At 38.3% G+C, this 15,362-nt stretch overlaps 1 protein-coding gene across 3 annotated transcripts in view; it reads left to right on the top strand.

Moving 5' to 3' along the window:
• The first annotated feature begins 2,532 nt into the window (after positions 1 to 2,532).
• The window catches only part of RTKN2 (rhotekin 2), a 100,845-nt gene continuing 88,015 nt past the window's right edge, over positions 2,533 to 15,362 (top strand). The window contains exons 1-2 of one of the 3 annotated variants that reach the window (XM_043476866.1): positions 2,533 to 2,962; positions 10,117 to 10,313. In XM_043476866.1, the coding sequence (XP_043332801.1) occupies positions 2,903 to 2,962; positions 10,117 to 10,313 (257 nt within the window). In that variant the 5' untranslated portion in view covers positions 2,533 to 2,902. The remainder of the gene's footprint in view (positions 2,963 to 10,116; positions 10,314 to 15,362) is intronic. The other 2 variants (XM_043476865.1, XM_043476867.1) reach the window with 2 other exon arrangements.

Raw genomic sequence — 15,362 nt, forward strand, 5'->3', positions numbered from 1 at the left:
CTTATATTAAATGTTGAACTTACAATGGGAAGTGACACTGATAGGACAGTAATTCCATCACTCAACCTCCAGCTGAAGCTCCTATGCCTGGGTGGTTCGGTGAGAATCTACCTACTGTGGGAACCCAAGAAGGGTGGGTGTTAGCTGTCAAATGAGAGACCCCCCGCCCCCCTGCCGAAGTGTTACCTCTCAAACATCTGAGATGGCAAAAGGTGGTATTTCTTACTTTCTGAGAGTTTTTAAATTCATTCATTCATTCACCCTCAAGCTGACCAAACTACTTCATGTGATATCTTTAATTTTTTGGTGGTTTTCATGGATTATTCAATTTTCATGTACATTGCATACACCAGAGAAAACTATGTTTGATGAAATTAGCAGCAATACCAAAGGACCTGAGTATAACTAAGGAAATAGCATTCCTACTCTGAGCTATTTTAATCACTGTATAATAGTTGTATCTTAAGCACTTCCTGAGCACATCCCGTGATGAATAATAAAGAGACAGAACCTCATTGTATCTTCTCCAAAAGGAACAGTTTTAACAGCAACTGTCTGTTCTACAGATAATTACTAAATATGACTTTTCCTAGGTCTCTTTTTCCTAGTATATCTCCAATTATATACCTGGTATTTACTCATCAAATATTCCTACCTCAGTGTCCAATTTAGAATTGGTCGGCTTGCTATTTTATTTTTGATCAGTGGCATTTTGGCCACTTTAATAAGGGGACTGAGCGTCACTGTTAGTACTAGGGTTTTTATTTTTCTTGGCTTTTTCTGTTCTGGCACATATGAATTTTGTTTTGTCAAAGACTTTTCTTGGTCTCTGATGATGGGTTTAAAAAGAATGGAGCATCTGGTTTTAGTGTGGGGATGATCCAGGATTATGTTATGACTGATGTATATTGGTTACTCATATATATATATTTGATCTTTGCAAGGGGAAAGCTACAAGGAATGAGTTTTATGAGTTTTAATAAATTTAAATTTGTTACAGGTTTTCATGTTCAGTGTAAACAATCTTTCAACTTTGGGTAAAAATACTTGCAACAGCTTAAGGTGACTGTATTTTACCTTAGGATAACTGTTGCATGCCAATTTGTGTGTGTATGTAAACACTTCAAAACTGAGTTAAAAGATGCAAATTTAAAATTGGTTTTGTGTCTAATGTGCCCCAGGTTCAGTAAACAAGCAATTATTTAAAAGACAAACCAAAACAAAAAACAATTGGTTGGCTTGGTCCTGTTTCTGTGAAGTGATGGTTTCTCTAAGTGTTTTGATCGAGAGCCCTGTGTGATATATGAAAAATAATATACGGCTGATATAAGCATCCAATATTTCTGGGTCAGGTACAATACTAGGCTCATGAGGCTCACTTTGAGTAGGGGATAATTATACCACAAAGTGGTAAGCATAAGAGAGAGGTGTGCACTCAGAGAAGGGTACCTAATGACTTGAATTCAGATCTGTATTTGGAGAAAATGAGTTGAACTCCGGATTGGTAGCTTTGAGCTCTATGTATTTTATGGTTTTGTGTTAAGGATATGGGTCATCATCCCTAATGACTCATGCATTCCTAATGTAAGGGGAGGGCCATTCCTAGAGGGGAAGCCTCTAGAATCACTGGTCCACTGCCACAAAGAGGCAAATTACCCTTCTGAGAGAAAGGGCATCCTTTATATTTTCACAAGATCATCTTCAGACTAACTGGTTTAAAAAAGCCTTGTGGATGTGTCCACATAACTTAATATCCACTCTATCTAGGACAAGACAAGATCCGTGGAATATTGATTGGGACAACAGACCCAAACAAGGACTGTCTCAGGCAAACAAAAAACGTGGAATGTTTTATTTTACTTATGGAATGAAAAGTGCCCTAGGCCTTTAAGAGGTAAGGGTGGGAGGGTTGTTTTGATAGATTCTTCCCTTAGGAGCAAAAAAATGTTAGAAGCCAAAGAAGCTTCTGTTGCTTTTTCAAGAGGACAGTGGGGTTTTAAAGAATTTACAGAGGCCTGAAATCTTTGGCATTTCAATTTTGACTTTTAAAGATTCCATATTTTGACATTATAATTAATTCCCAATAATTAATTTCCCAATATAATTAAAAGGGTCTTTATATTGGTCTTTAGGGACAGCAAGAAATGAGAGTCTGGGGAAATAATACATCATTCTGTTGTCACTTTGGATGTTGGTGGGGAAAGAGTAATGAAAGGGTTTTTTCCAAGAAAGAACAGACTACTTAGCAGCGGGGAGGGGCATCTGGAATTACAAAGAAACATTGGGGACAAAAGAAAAAGGCTTGTGAAATGCCTGACACCAGCGTGATTAATAAGGCCCTGGTTTCTAAGTGACCTCGGGTGACAATCTGCGCTGTGTGAGAGGGTGATTGCTGAGGGCAGCGTCACTTGGTTTTCTGGAACTGGGTTGTCTGTGGGAGTCCAGGGACTGCAGCGTTGGGTTAGCTGACCCCGAGAGCTCTGGAGGGTCCTCGGTGAGATGCAGGACGAAGGCTCCGCGCGCAAAAGGCTGGCCTCGAACACCACCAGCCTGAACCGGGCTTCCGGTCAGGTGCGATCAGTGGGCTACGTTTTCCCCACGACCCCGCCCACTCCTGTCCCAGGCCCGCCCACCCCGCAACCTCTCCCTTAAGTGGGCCAGCTGCTCCCTACTTCCCAGCCGGCGCCGGGAACTCGGGTCGCGGCAAACTTCAGAAGCGGGCGGCGCGGGGGTGCGCCCTCTGCGCGTGCGCACGCCGGCTCTCAGCCCCCTTCGCCCCGTCCCCTGCGCCGGGACTTGGTACGGCCGGGACGGCGGTTGGCGTCCTCTTGGGCAACCAGGGGCGGGCTTTTCAAACCTTATCTTCGGAGTTGTGCCGGCGGCCCTAGCTGTGGCGCTGGAGATGGAGAGGCACATCCTGAGGGGACACGAGCTCCGCGCGGCGGGGCTTGCGGCCCAGCAGGTGAGTGAGGGAGGGGCCCGGCTTCAGGTCCTCAAGCGGTAGTTTTGTCTGGACGACGGGAAGAGACCCAGTCCGCGTCTCTATTCAGCCGAGGCCAAAAACAAAAGGAAAAAGTAGGCGACTGCACTTTTGGGGCCCTAGTAGACCTTGGAAATCTCCCTATTCCCACCTCCCCAACCCCGCCCCAGTTTTTTAGAAAGGAAATTGGCCTGGAAGGGGGAAGCGAGTTTTGGGCGCACCTGTCCGTCACCCCTCCTCCCAGGATTGGGACCTTGTCTTTTTGTAAGTGTGGCTGACTCCGGGGACTGGGAGCCCCAGGATTTTCCGGAAGCCCACCCGAGGCCAGTGGAGAACAGTTTGCTTGTTACTAGATTTGATGTAAAGCACAATTACTGTGGAAGCTGTGTCTACACGCTGTATAAACTTGATGGGGCGGGATGGAGAAGCAAATTGGAACCTCTGAACTTGAGAAACAGTTGGTTTGCTAGTGGATTCTTTTATTATTTCTTGGCATTTATTAAAAGATTATACTTTCCACTCTGAACCTTTAAAGATATTTAGAAGATGGGGCTTAAGAGAAAATTCTGCCTTTGAACTGGATATCCACTTCCAATTTAATCTCCAGTTTTACCTATTTCTGAAGTAGGTTAAACCATATGAAATTCCCAGTTTTGTATATTAGAATTGGTAGAATATTAGCAATTTCGTACCATTAGCAATGGTCCAACCTATTATTTTTTGCTTAGAAACCTATTTTCTTTTCTGGAAATCTTAGAATCCTCAGCAGATACGAAGTTATTAGGAAGTCTTCATAATGGTGTGAAAACTAAAGCATGACATTTAGTCTTTCTTCAGAGAGTGCAGTAACTTTGTCAGTAATTTATACTGTTTTATGGCAGCATTTAAAAAATTTCTAACATTTTGATGCACAGTGTTTTTCTATCTTCTTGTGTACCTCTTTTTTTTTTTTAAACTGTAAATGGTATCCAGCTGGGCCTCTCAATGCTCAGAAGCCAGTGAAGAGGCAAGGTTGGTGGAAAGGAAAGTTGACTTCATTTTGGAGGCCAACAAAGAGTGGGGGAGGGCAGTTGTTATTTAGTCCCTCAGTCCTTCCACTCTTTTGTGACACTATGGACTCTAGCCCACCAGGCTCCTCTATCCATGGGATTTCTCAGGCAGGAATACTAGAGTGGCTATCCGCTCTACTATTTACTTCTTCAGGGGATCTCCCTGACCCAGGGATCAAACCTGTGTCTCCTGCAATGGAAGGCAGATTCTTTACCTCTGAGCCACTAGAGAAGCCCTGGGGGAGGGCGGACTCCTATCCAAAGGCTGACTTCACCCCAGTGACAAGCGGCCAAGAGCTTTTATAGGCAGAGGGAGGGGGCTGCATGCAGAAATAGCACAGTCAGCTTTGACAACAGTCATCTTAAACTTGTCATTGGTAGTCTGACCAGTGGCATCTTGATTGTTTTAAGTACAGTTAAACTTCACTTCCAGGGTAGGTTTGTTCCCATTTCTTTGAGACCAGTTCTTGGAGTTATAGCAGCTTCTGTAATGGCTACTGTCTGGTCTTGTATTGACAGTTATCTTATTCCTCCTGGTTGGGGTTTCAGTATCCTTAAGACAGCTCATGAGATATGGCTTAGAATATTATCTGTAGCCCTTGAGAAGGAACTAAATGTCATTGACTTTCTTACTGACTAAATTCTTGATATTGTTGTTTTGTCCTGTTTTCAGGGTTTTCTTTGCTTCTGTATTTTGTTACTTCTCTGATTAAACTTATTGTTTGGCTAAAGGTGTTTCACAGGCAAAAAGGCAGGCTGAGGACATAGGGGGTAGGGACCTTAAGGTTTTTGCTCTGTTTCACTTCGATTGTACTAATTATTTTGTAAAAATTTGACTTCTGGTGAATTGGTGGTTATCTTGAGGCTCTTGCATTTATCACATAGGTGTTGGTGGGGCCGATCAGGTGTATTTCTTGAGCTGTGTGTAGCAGCAATATTTTGGAACGGTATAAAAGAGATGAGAATAAGGTCATAAAAGAAGTTTTATGTGGAATGACAAGAAATACTTAAATATACATAAAGGTGAGATTATTTACATGTAGGAAAGTACAATACTTAATGATTTCTTAGGTGGCAATAAAGATAATTGAGTTGTAGAATTCCTTCTGTTTGGATCATGGAGAAAAATTGCAAATAGTAATAGGTTGTAATCTCACAGGAATATTGAGGGTCAGTAAAAAAATTTTATGCTTGACCAACACTGAATTTTTGTATTTCCTTTAATATTAATGAACCTGCCATAAGATAGGGATAGGTCCAAAGATTCTGAGATGGTCACTCACTAGTATAACTTCTCTATGAACATTAGTTAGCTGTCACTACTCACAGCATAGAATATTGGCTTTGAAGTCCAATTAAGGTAAAATCCAATGCTGCTTGTTGTGTAACCTTGCATAAGTTAGCTGTCTTTTCTGAGTTGCAGTTTCTTCAGTTGTGGAATGGGGAAATTGCTTATTTTAGAGAGTTGTTGGAATTTGAGAACCTCTTTATTTAAAGTACTTCATGGACTTCCCTGGTGGCTCAGACGGTAAAAGTGTCTGCCTGCAATGCAGGAGACCCCGGATTGATCCCTGGGTCGGGAAGATCCCCCTGGAGAAGGAAATGGCACCCCACTCCAGTACTCTTGCCTGGAAGATCCCACGGATGGACGGAGGAGCCTGGTAGGCTACAGTCCATGGGGTCGCAAAGAGTTGGACATGATTGAGTGACTTCACTTAAAGTACTTAACAACACTCATACATGCTTGAAAGATGACTGGTTTTGTTACTATCTTTGTTCCATTTATCCAAATAGTTGGGGCAGCCACCTACCTTTTCTTACAAATGTTTAAGCTTTTGCAATCTTTATAAAAATTAAAATTCAAGGCATACTTTCTCATTGTAGAAAAGTAAACATAGAAACATGAATTTATGAACTCTCTCTCCAGTTCCATTCCCCAGAATGAGCATTGTTAACAATTTCCATACTTTTCTCTGTACATAAACAATTCTTAAAATACACACAGTTTCTTTTGGAAAGAATGTATCTGTATATGCCGTTTTGCAGTCTTTTTCATTGTAGGTTCTTGGTTAACATGGTTTAACTATATGCATTAGGTGGGTGTACGTTCTATGTGGATTCATGCAGTTTTGTTTTTTTACCAGCTGCTAGCTTCGTTTTTCTTTTTTTTAGTCAGTACTTAATTTCACCACTCTGGCATTTGGCATTTTCTTTGTCCTTCCTTTGTGTGCCATTCAAGCTCTTAAAATTTAGTATATTTCTGTTTCCTACATTATCTAAGTTTTCACATTTAAGTCATCTATTTCCTTCTTAGCCTTGCCCTATCCATTTAGTCTTATCAACCTATCTTTAAATACGTATGAGATAAGGCTTCTGTTTGACTTGATAGCAAGCCCTTGTTTAGAGACATGCTTTTGTCATGTGTCCTAGTCAGTCTTGACTCTACCAATATGATTTTAGTTGCCTACTCTTCCTCTTTGAGGTCAGTAAGCATCACCATTAAATGCTTACTGTCATTACACAATCACTGTTCTCACTGTGGTTGGCACTATACATCACTCCTAGCCTCAGAGCGCTTTGTACCCCTTTTTAACTAAAACCAAGTCCTTTGATTCCATGAAGCTTTTCTTGGTTAGAGTAGTTTCCTTGACCAGAGATGTTTTCTCTGCATAAAAAACATGGATGTGTACTGTACATTCTAGTCTGGTAGTGGTGGTTTAGTCGAGAAGCTGTGTCCGACTCATGATCCCATTGGCTATAGCCCACCAGGCTCCCCTGTCCATGGGACTTCCCAGGCAAGAATACTGGAGTGGGTTGACATTTCCTTCTCCAGGGGATCTTCTTGACCCAGAGATCAAATAGTATATATACTACAGTAAGAGAACTTGCATGGAGAACACAAAACTGGTCCTTTTGTTTCATTAAAAACAGAAGCTAACACAACATTTTAAATCAACTATACTCCAAAAAAAAAAATACACTTAATTTATCCCACTTGTATCAGCCCTCCAAGATCCACATCCACTCACGTAGAGTAAGGGAGGTAAGGTCACAGTTTACTATGTATGTTAATTTGGCTGGGTTAGGGGTCAGCAAACCTCTTCTGTAAAGGGACACATGGTAAATATTTTCAGCTTTGTGGGCCACATAGTCTCTCTTGAAATTATTCAGTTCTGCCTCTGTAGCTTGAAAGTAGCCATAGACAATAGAAATGGGTGTGACGATGTGCCAGTACAACTTTATTTACAGAAACAGGCACTGGGTTAACTATAGCTGCCCTCTGCTCTAAAGGATGTGTGTGCTCAGTAACTCAGTTGTGACTCTTTGCGACCCCATGGACTGTACATAGTCCACCAAGCTCCTCTGTCCATGGGATTTTCCAGGCAAGAATACTGAAATGGTTTGCCATTTGTTCTTCCAGGTGATCTTCCTGACCCAGGGATCGAATTTGCATCTCCTGCATTGTCAGGCAGTTTATCACTGAGCCGCTGGGAAGCCTGATCTAAAGGATCAGTTCAGTTCAGTCGCTCAGTCATGTCGGACTCTGCGACCCCATGGACTGCAGCACGCCAAGCTTCCCTGTCCATCACCCAACTCCCGAAGCTTGCTCAAACTCATGTCCATTGAGTCAGTGATGCCATCCCACTATCTCATCCTCTGTTGTCCCCTTTTCCTCCCGCCTTCAATCTTTCCCAGCATCAGGGTCTTTTCCAATGAGTCCGTCCTTTGCATTAGAATTCTAATATCTGCCAGCTGTATCTCATTTCTTTAATGAACTTTTAATCTTACAAATACTGTAAATTTTTTTTAAGCCCTGACTGTACATTTCCTTTCTCCACTCTATCCCAAGCCTCTCCAGTTTTATGAAGTCTTGATCAATAATTGATGAAGAGAGACAATCTTCATTTACAGGATGGAAACCTTAGAAACCAATTCCTAAGTGTTTTTGTGGCCACCTGCTGGTTCCTTAAGGTTTCTGCAATTTTCCAGATTGCTGGGGAATATCAAGTAGTCCAGCGCTGGTTCTCTACCTGGACTGTGCACTGAATCACCAAAGGAACTTTAAAAAAAAAAATGTGCAGGTTCTAATTCCAAAAATCCTAATTGTTTGTTTTTGTTTGCCTGAGGTGATTCCAATATGTAGCCAGCTTTAAGAATGACTGTGCTAGTTCAACTGGCTGCTTCATTCTAGTATTTAAAAAGCAAACTTGAATTTAATGGCACCAGATGGTATTTGTTTATATTTGAGTTGTGGGGTAGTTTTTCATCCCAGTTTCAAGTCGCTCCGTAAGTGCACTCTCTAATACTAACCTGCCTGCCAGAGTTTATTTCTATAGACATGTGGGTCACACAGATAATTCTTAAAATTGATTACTAATTACATTAAAAAAGAATTTACTTTGGGACTGACAAGTCATAAAAAGATGAGATGGAGTTGTTGAAATTCAGTCATGTGTAAAGAAGGAAAAGTAGCAAATGACTACATTTATATAGTACATCAGTTTTGAGTTATGCTACAAAAGAAAGTTTTTATATAGTGATTACATGATGTAATTACAGAATGTAATTAAACAGATCTGTTTTCTGCATGTGAATAGTACGTTTGATGGATTTGGATAGTCAAGTTAAATCATCTGCAATTTTTCTTTTCGAATAATCTTCATAGACTATTGCTCTGACTTTTCTGCTTTTCCTTTTAAAAAGATTGTCTTTTCAGTATCTGAAGCTTTTGTTATTAGATTCATTCATTTTTTGATACAGGTTTTATGTCACTTAAAAGGTAAATTATAGCATTCTTTTTTTTAACCACAGATACCAGGGTGATCTATTTTTAGAAGTAGACATACTGAAGCATTAGCACATGTTTGTAGGATAGTAAAAAGTAACAATTTAGCAACTAAAAATAACAAAGAGTAGTGATTTATAATTTTTTTAAAAGTCACTGAATTAAATCAGAAGAGTACATATCAATTTATAGAATTTTGATGTTATATCTGAAACTTGTTTTTAGAGCCGGGATGTTATAAGATCATTGTACAGAATGAAAGAAAGACTTTCAGAACTAAAATAATTTAGTAGTTTCATGGTGACTCTTAAAACTAAAATAACTATATACAAAACTGTGTTTTAAATCTCGGGTCCAGGAAGCTAAAGCTCCTGACATTTTCTTAGTACAGTGCTTTTACTCTCTTGCTTCTGAGATTTTATTTACATTGCTTACTCTAACAAATAGCCTGTTAATCTCTCTGCTGCTAAACCTTAGTTCCTTTGTTCAGCATCTGTTCTTTTAGAAAGTTTTTCCTTGGTTAATTCAGTATCATCAGTTAACATCTTGCCATTTCACAGTGCAACTTACATGAAACATACATATGCTATCTTGTTCACCTTGGTTATTATATTTTTGTGTTAGTTTCCTGAGGTTGCCGTAACATGGTATGAAAATTGAATGGCTTAAAACAACAGAAATTTTTTCTGTCATAGTTCTGGAGTCCAGAAGTATCTGCAGGGCTATGTTCCTGCTGAAGGGACTAGAGAAGAATCTGTCCTTGCCTTTTCCAGCTTCTGATGGTTGCTGGCAATATTGGTGTTCCTTGGCTTGTAGACTCATTACTACAGTCTTTATCTGCATCTTCACATAGAGTTCTCTGTATGTCCCTCTGTTCTCCACCTGACTTTGCTATGTGGCCAATAGTCATTGGATTTAGGGTCAAAATGAATCTAGTATGACCTCATCTTAACTAATTACATCCACAAAACTGTGCAGATAAGGTCACATGGAGGACAAGAATGTTTGGGGGACACTATTCAACCTTGTACAATTACAGTAAAATATGTAGTATTTCTCACTTTTGTTTCTGTTCTGTTTTTCTAGTAGATTGTAAAGGCTCCCTAATAAAGCAAGAAATTAAGATTTTGCAGAGAGTATTTAACAATTTTTATGCTATCATACATTAAAACTTTATTACTTTGCTGATATTAAGTTATAATACTAGATAGTACATTTTTCATTTGTTAGGAATAAAAAGAAATGTTATTCTGTGTTTTGCTGCCTTTTAAAATGCTTTTTTTTCTTCTGTCTTTTCTAAGGACTGCAGCATTCAAGAAAAAATAGATTTGGAAATTCGAATACGAGAAGGAATATGGAAACTCCTTTCTTTGAGTACTCAAAAAGGCCAGATTTTGCAGGCAGTTAAGAATCTTATGGTGTGCAATGCTCGAATAATGGCTTACACATTGGAGCTGCAGAAGTTAGAAGAGCAGATTGCAAATCAAGCTGGAAAATGGTTAGTGGCATTGTTTACCTATGGTTTTTAATGTACTTAAATATTTACATTAAAAACACTGTGTGATTTAACCTTAAATTTAAAATGTCAAATCACCAAAGCTTTAAAAAAAATACACTGAAGTAGCCTCTAGTATCATAAACATTTTGACAGTAGGGCTCAAAGTAAACTTACTATTAAGGCAGCAGTTTTTACTGGGCAATTTTATTGTGTTCATTACTTGAAGGTTGTAAAATGAAGTGGTTAAGAAGCAAGGAGTGAGGAAATATTTTAAGAAGGATCAAGATTGATACTAGAATATTAATGTGTACAAATGTAAATTTTAAAAAGCTAATTACTTAAACTGATAAAAAGGTACTATCTGAGAGAAAGGGAAACTTAGGTATAGAAATTGAAATGAGTGGGCAACAGAATTAAAGCTATGAATAGAATTAAAGATATCAGTGGGAGGGAACTTAAAAATCAGCAAGCACATTCCTTTCATGTGCTGAGTGTAGGTTCTAGTGAAGCAAGTTACTCAACTCAAGGACATATTTTAACTAGAGACGGAAGCTAGTGAGAGGTTACTTATGATTTGCTAAGTAGCTCCTGGTTCTTGTTCTCTCTGTCGATTTGTGCTGCCTTTTACAGTGCCAAGTCTTATTTGGACCTTAGAATTGACTCAATTTAGTGACTAGATACTGGCTTCCTTTATCATATAAATGGTTTTACATTATCCATAGTTAATCATTGTTAAAGCTATAGCGCTATTTAAAAGTTTCTTTTTAGACATTAGTGGCCATTGATTTGGTTGTTCATAGTACTCCTCCATGAAATTCTTGAAAAGTAAGGTAAAGTCACAGGTCAGAGAAAGAGATTTCTGTAAAAATAGAATATTGATGAAATCATATAATAAACACTTGTGTACAAAGTATAGTATTTATTAGCTTTATTCCCTTGGGATAGCTGTTTAATCTGTTTAATTTCTGTAGTAAAGAAAAATTTCTTTTCTACAGTTGACAGAACATTTACATTTTGAAAATTAAGATATATATTAAAAACCTAAAAATCTTTTTATATAATTAGTATTCACAATATGTCAAATAATTTTCACTATTATTTATCCCTGGTATTATAAAATGAAATTATTCCAGTATCATAATCTAGGAAAATATTTTTCAGGTACACATAACACTGGAATAAGTCTGTGCTTCCCAAATGGGCCAAATGTATTACTTAGAGTACATGATTATGTGTCAGAAGACACGCAAAGCCAAAGAGTAACTATGGCATATCTTTTTGTAGCATGAATTTTTAAGATAAAGTGTGACAAATTTAGAAGTGTGGCTTAGTTTTGTATTATGCTACTCACAGGGGTATATATTCCTTCTAGCAATATTTTGTCAAGGAGGATTTATAACAATATTTTGTTTAGGAGGATTGTTTAAGTGGAAAAGTTTGAGAAGCACTGGATTTTAAGTACAGTATTTATAACAATATTTTGTCAAGGAGGATTGTTTAAGTGGGAAAGTTTGAGAAGCATTGGTTTTTAAGTATAGGCATGCTCAGTCGTGTCCGCCTCTTTGGGACCCTATGGACTGTAGCCCGCCAGGCTCCTCTGTCCATGGGATTTTCCAGGCAAGAATACTGGAGTGGGTTGCCATTTCCTGCTCCACAGGATCTTCCCGACCCAGGGATCCAACCTGCGGCTCTTGCATCTTCTTTACCACTGGGCCACCTGGGAAGCTGGTTTAAGTACAGTATGGGACTAAATACTCAATATTTTGTCATCACTCACAGTTACATAGAATGTTCCTCTGGGAATCACATCTGCCCTTCATATTTATGTTCTTTAAATATTTATAATGATTTGTAAACTGGCTATTTTATTAATTTGACTGTACAGCTTTCCTGAAGTTGCTAATTTGTAAAAATGTTAAATTATCTTAATCCCTGTTGGATTTATATAACAAAGATAAGAAAAAATATCTGGGAACTCTCACCTGAAAATGTGTACAACTTTCAATTTCTTTACTGATTATCTTTGATAAAAATAGCTTTGATGGTATATTTCTTTTATATTTCAACATTTATATTTATCACTCATATAGAAACATTGCATCTGTTAATTATTATTTCTTTAAAAATATGAATATTCTGTATGAATTATTTTGTTTATAACTTCTTTTTGTTATGTGCACATATAACCCGAGGTCACTGATCAAATGTAACTGAAAATTACAGTACTTTTTTCCTTATTACATAAAAGAACATAAAAGAACCTAAAGATAAAAAAGAATCCCATGATAGATTTTTTAGTTTCTTGAAGAAAGTTATGTAAATTATGCCATTTGATTAATCAATCCAGTATTTATCAAATATCTACTACTTGTAGAACATTTACTAAGTATTGTGCTAGTGTATTCAAATTCAAAGAACAGAATTTGTCAAAATGTGAGTATATTTGTATATTCAGCAGTCAAATAATTTACCTTCAAAGACTCAGCAGTCTGTGCCTTTCTTTGTTTTGGTTGTCTTCAAGGTAGAAAAGTATTCCAGTTTTACTTTGCTGCCAGAACTTAAATAGCACTTTAATGAGTCTACTGCCTAACACTAGTCTATCTTCTCTAAAATTTTATGATAAAATGTCAGAAAATTAATAGACTACATCTAGAGTTTTTCAAAGAAGAGTTAAATCACTATAAAATGGTATAGTTAAGGAAGGTCTAATGGAAAAACTGGATAGATAGAGTTTGGTTTGTTGAGTAGGAAGAAAGCAGCATTCCAAGAAAGAAAAATCTCAAAAGTTTAGGATCAAAGATAAGCATGAATTATTCAGTTGCAGTGAAAAGATGTGTTTGGATGCAGCTGAAAATCAAGCCAAAGTGGGAAAGGATGTGGATAGCAAAGAATCAAGGAAGTTTACAGTGATAGGAGTTTAATTGGTATTTCCTGATAGTCTTTCCAGCTGGCATATTCTGTGCCAGGGCGTTTATAAATAGCACATCACAAGCTGAGAAAGGTATAAACTACTTTATTGAAGATTTGAGATAGGGACTTAGAAATATTAAGTAACTGTTTCAAAGGGCACCCAGTGGTGTCTCTCTGTGTGGGATGTGAACCCAAATGACTTAAAAGCTAGAGAAAACTTAACCCTCCCCAAAGAAGCCATCTACTCTGTACTACCCCAGGCTGCTCTAGTAAGTTATTTGAGGGCTTTATGTTTATTTCATTGTTTGCTTATCTTTTATCATTTTATTTTCAGCAAGAGAGAGGTATGATAAAATGGATTTTTCTGAAGGTTATCTGGCAAACTATTGAAAAGGATGGTGAGACAAAATGATTGAAATAATCAATTTTTAAGGAAAATATTTAAGAACAAAGAGTCGGATACAACTGAGCAACTGAACAACAAATTTAAGAACAGGCAGATGAAGTGATCAAATAAGTAACTTTTGATGAGAGTTTTATAAAAACTAGTACATGAGTTTTGGATTTTTCTGATAGATATTCACACAAGGTGCTCTCTACACAGAAACAACCATTCTGCAAACAGTTTCAGCTATTTCTTAATTTATTGGCAATTGTCTTGTAAGTAAACAAATAGTCTTGCTTCATTTTACAGTCTGGTTAACTGAGGTTTCAAGAAACAATTAAGCCCTAATGCCCTAAGACATGCATTCTATACAGTGACTTCTGTATATGTGGAATAGTGCTAGTTTGGTACCATTCTTGGGAGAACTGAGAAAACAGTAGTCATTTTTTGGTTTAGTTGAGGAACCCTACTTGATAAATCAGTGATACAGTCGTATCATTTGTTCTTTCTTTAACCGCCTGGGAATATTGGTAACTGGTTAAATGTTTCCTTACTATGATGGTCTAATAATGTAACAGAAGCTTGTTCTCTTTAACTTCTGGTATATTATCCATTTTTTACATCTAGGTGTGCAAAAAATGTTTAGGTTTGTGTAAAATTCATAGTAGAGTCAGAGTGACTCAGGAAAAAGTGAAGGAACTTCCCTGGTTAAGAATCGACCTGCCTGTGCAGGGGATACGGGTTCAATCGAGATCCCACATGCTTCAGAGCAACTGAGCCCATGTGCCACAGCTCCTGAGCCTGTGCTCTAGAGCCCAGGAGCCCACGATGCCTGAGGTCTGGGAGCCCTGGAGCCTGTGCTCGGCAACAAAAGAAGTCACCAGAATGAAAAGCCCATGCACCTCAATGAAGTGTAGCCCCCACTTGCCATACTTGAGAAAGCCTGTGCGCAGCAATGAAGACCCAGTGCAGACCCTCCACCCCCCAAAAAAGTGGAATATAGAAAGCTTTCTAGGTTGAGTAGACACTAGCTAGTAGGGGTGAGAGGTAGAGCGTGGACAGCTTGCTACCTTAGTTTAGAGAATAGGATTGCTTGTTTACACCAGTCTGTCAATATGTTAATCTTCCTGTATGTTATAGCTGTGTGTGTGTGCACATGCGCGCAATGTGAATTGTGCCTAGTTCGTTGCAATGTTCTGACTGCTATGCCAGACTCCTCTGTCTATGGAATTTTCCAGGCAAGAATACTGGAGTGGGTTGCCTTTCCCTTCTCCAGGGGATCTTCCCAACCCAGGGATCGAACCCCGGTCTCACACTGTAGGCGGATTCTTTATTAGCTGAGCCACAAGGGAAGCCCAGAACACCCATAGTGCCATATAAGTATTTAAGAACAGTTTAATTTGTGCTTCATTATGTTTTGTGTCATTCTCCCTTCCATGTGTATGATGAACAAATAAGGCTTATAATTTAATAATTGTTAATTATATGGCAGTTACTTCTTATTCTTCTTGTTACTTTATTCCATGTTCTTAGGTTCTTATGTTTTTGCTGGGCTCTATGCTTGCCATGTTCTCAGTTGTCCTTTTTTATTCTCTACTTTGTTAACTTTTAAAATCAATTTTTTATTGTGAAATTTCATACGTAAAAACTTATAAGCATAGTATGGTAGACATCATCTTTATTCTCCACCTGAAGTTTGCCAAATATGTTTGCTCTTTCTCCATCTTTATCTTTATACTCATATACACATGCAT

The sequence above is a fragment of the Cervus canadensis genome, chromosome 8 (assembly GCF_019320065.1).
Source record: "Cervus canadensis isolate Bull #8, Minnesota chromosome 8, ASM1932006v1, whole genome shotgun sequence".
Lineage (NCBI taxonomy): Eukaryota > Metazoa > Chordata > Mammalia > Artiodactyla > Cervidae > Cervus > Cervus canadensis.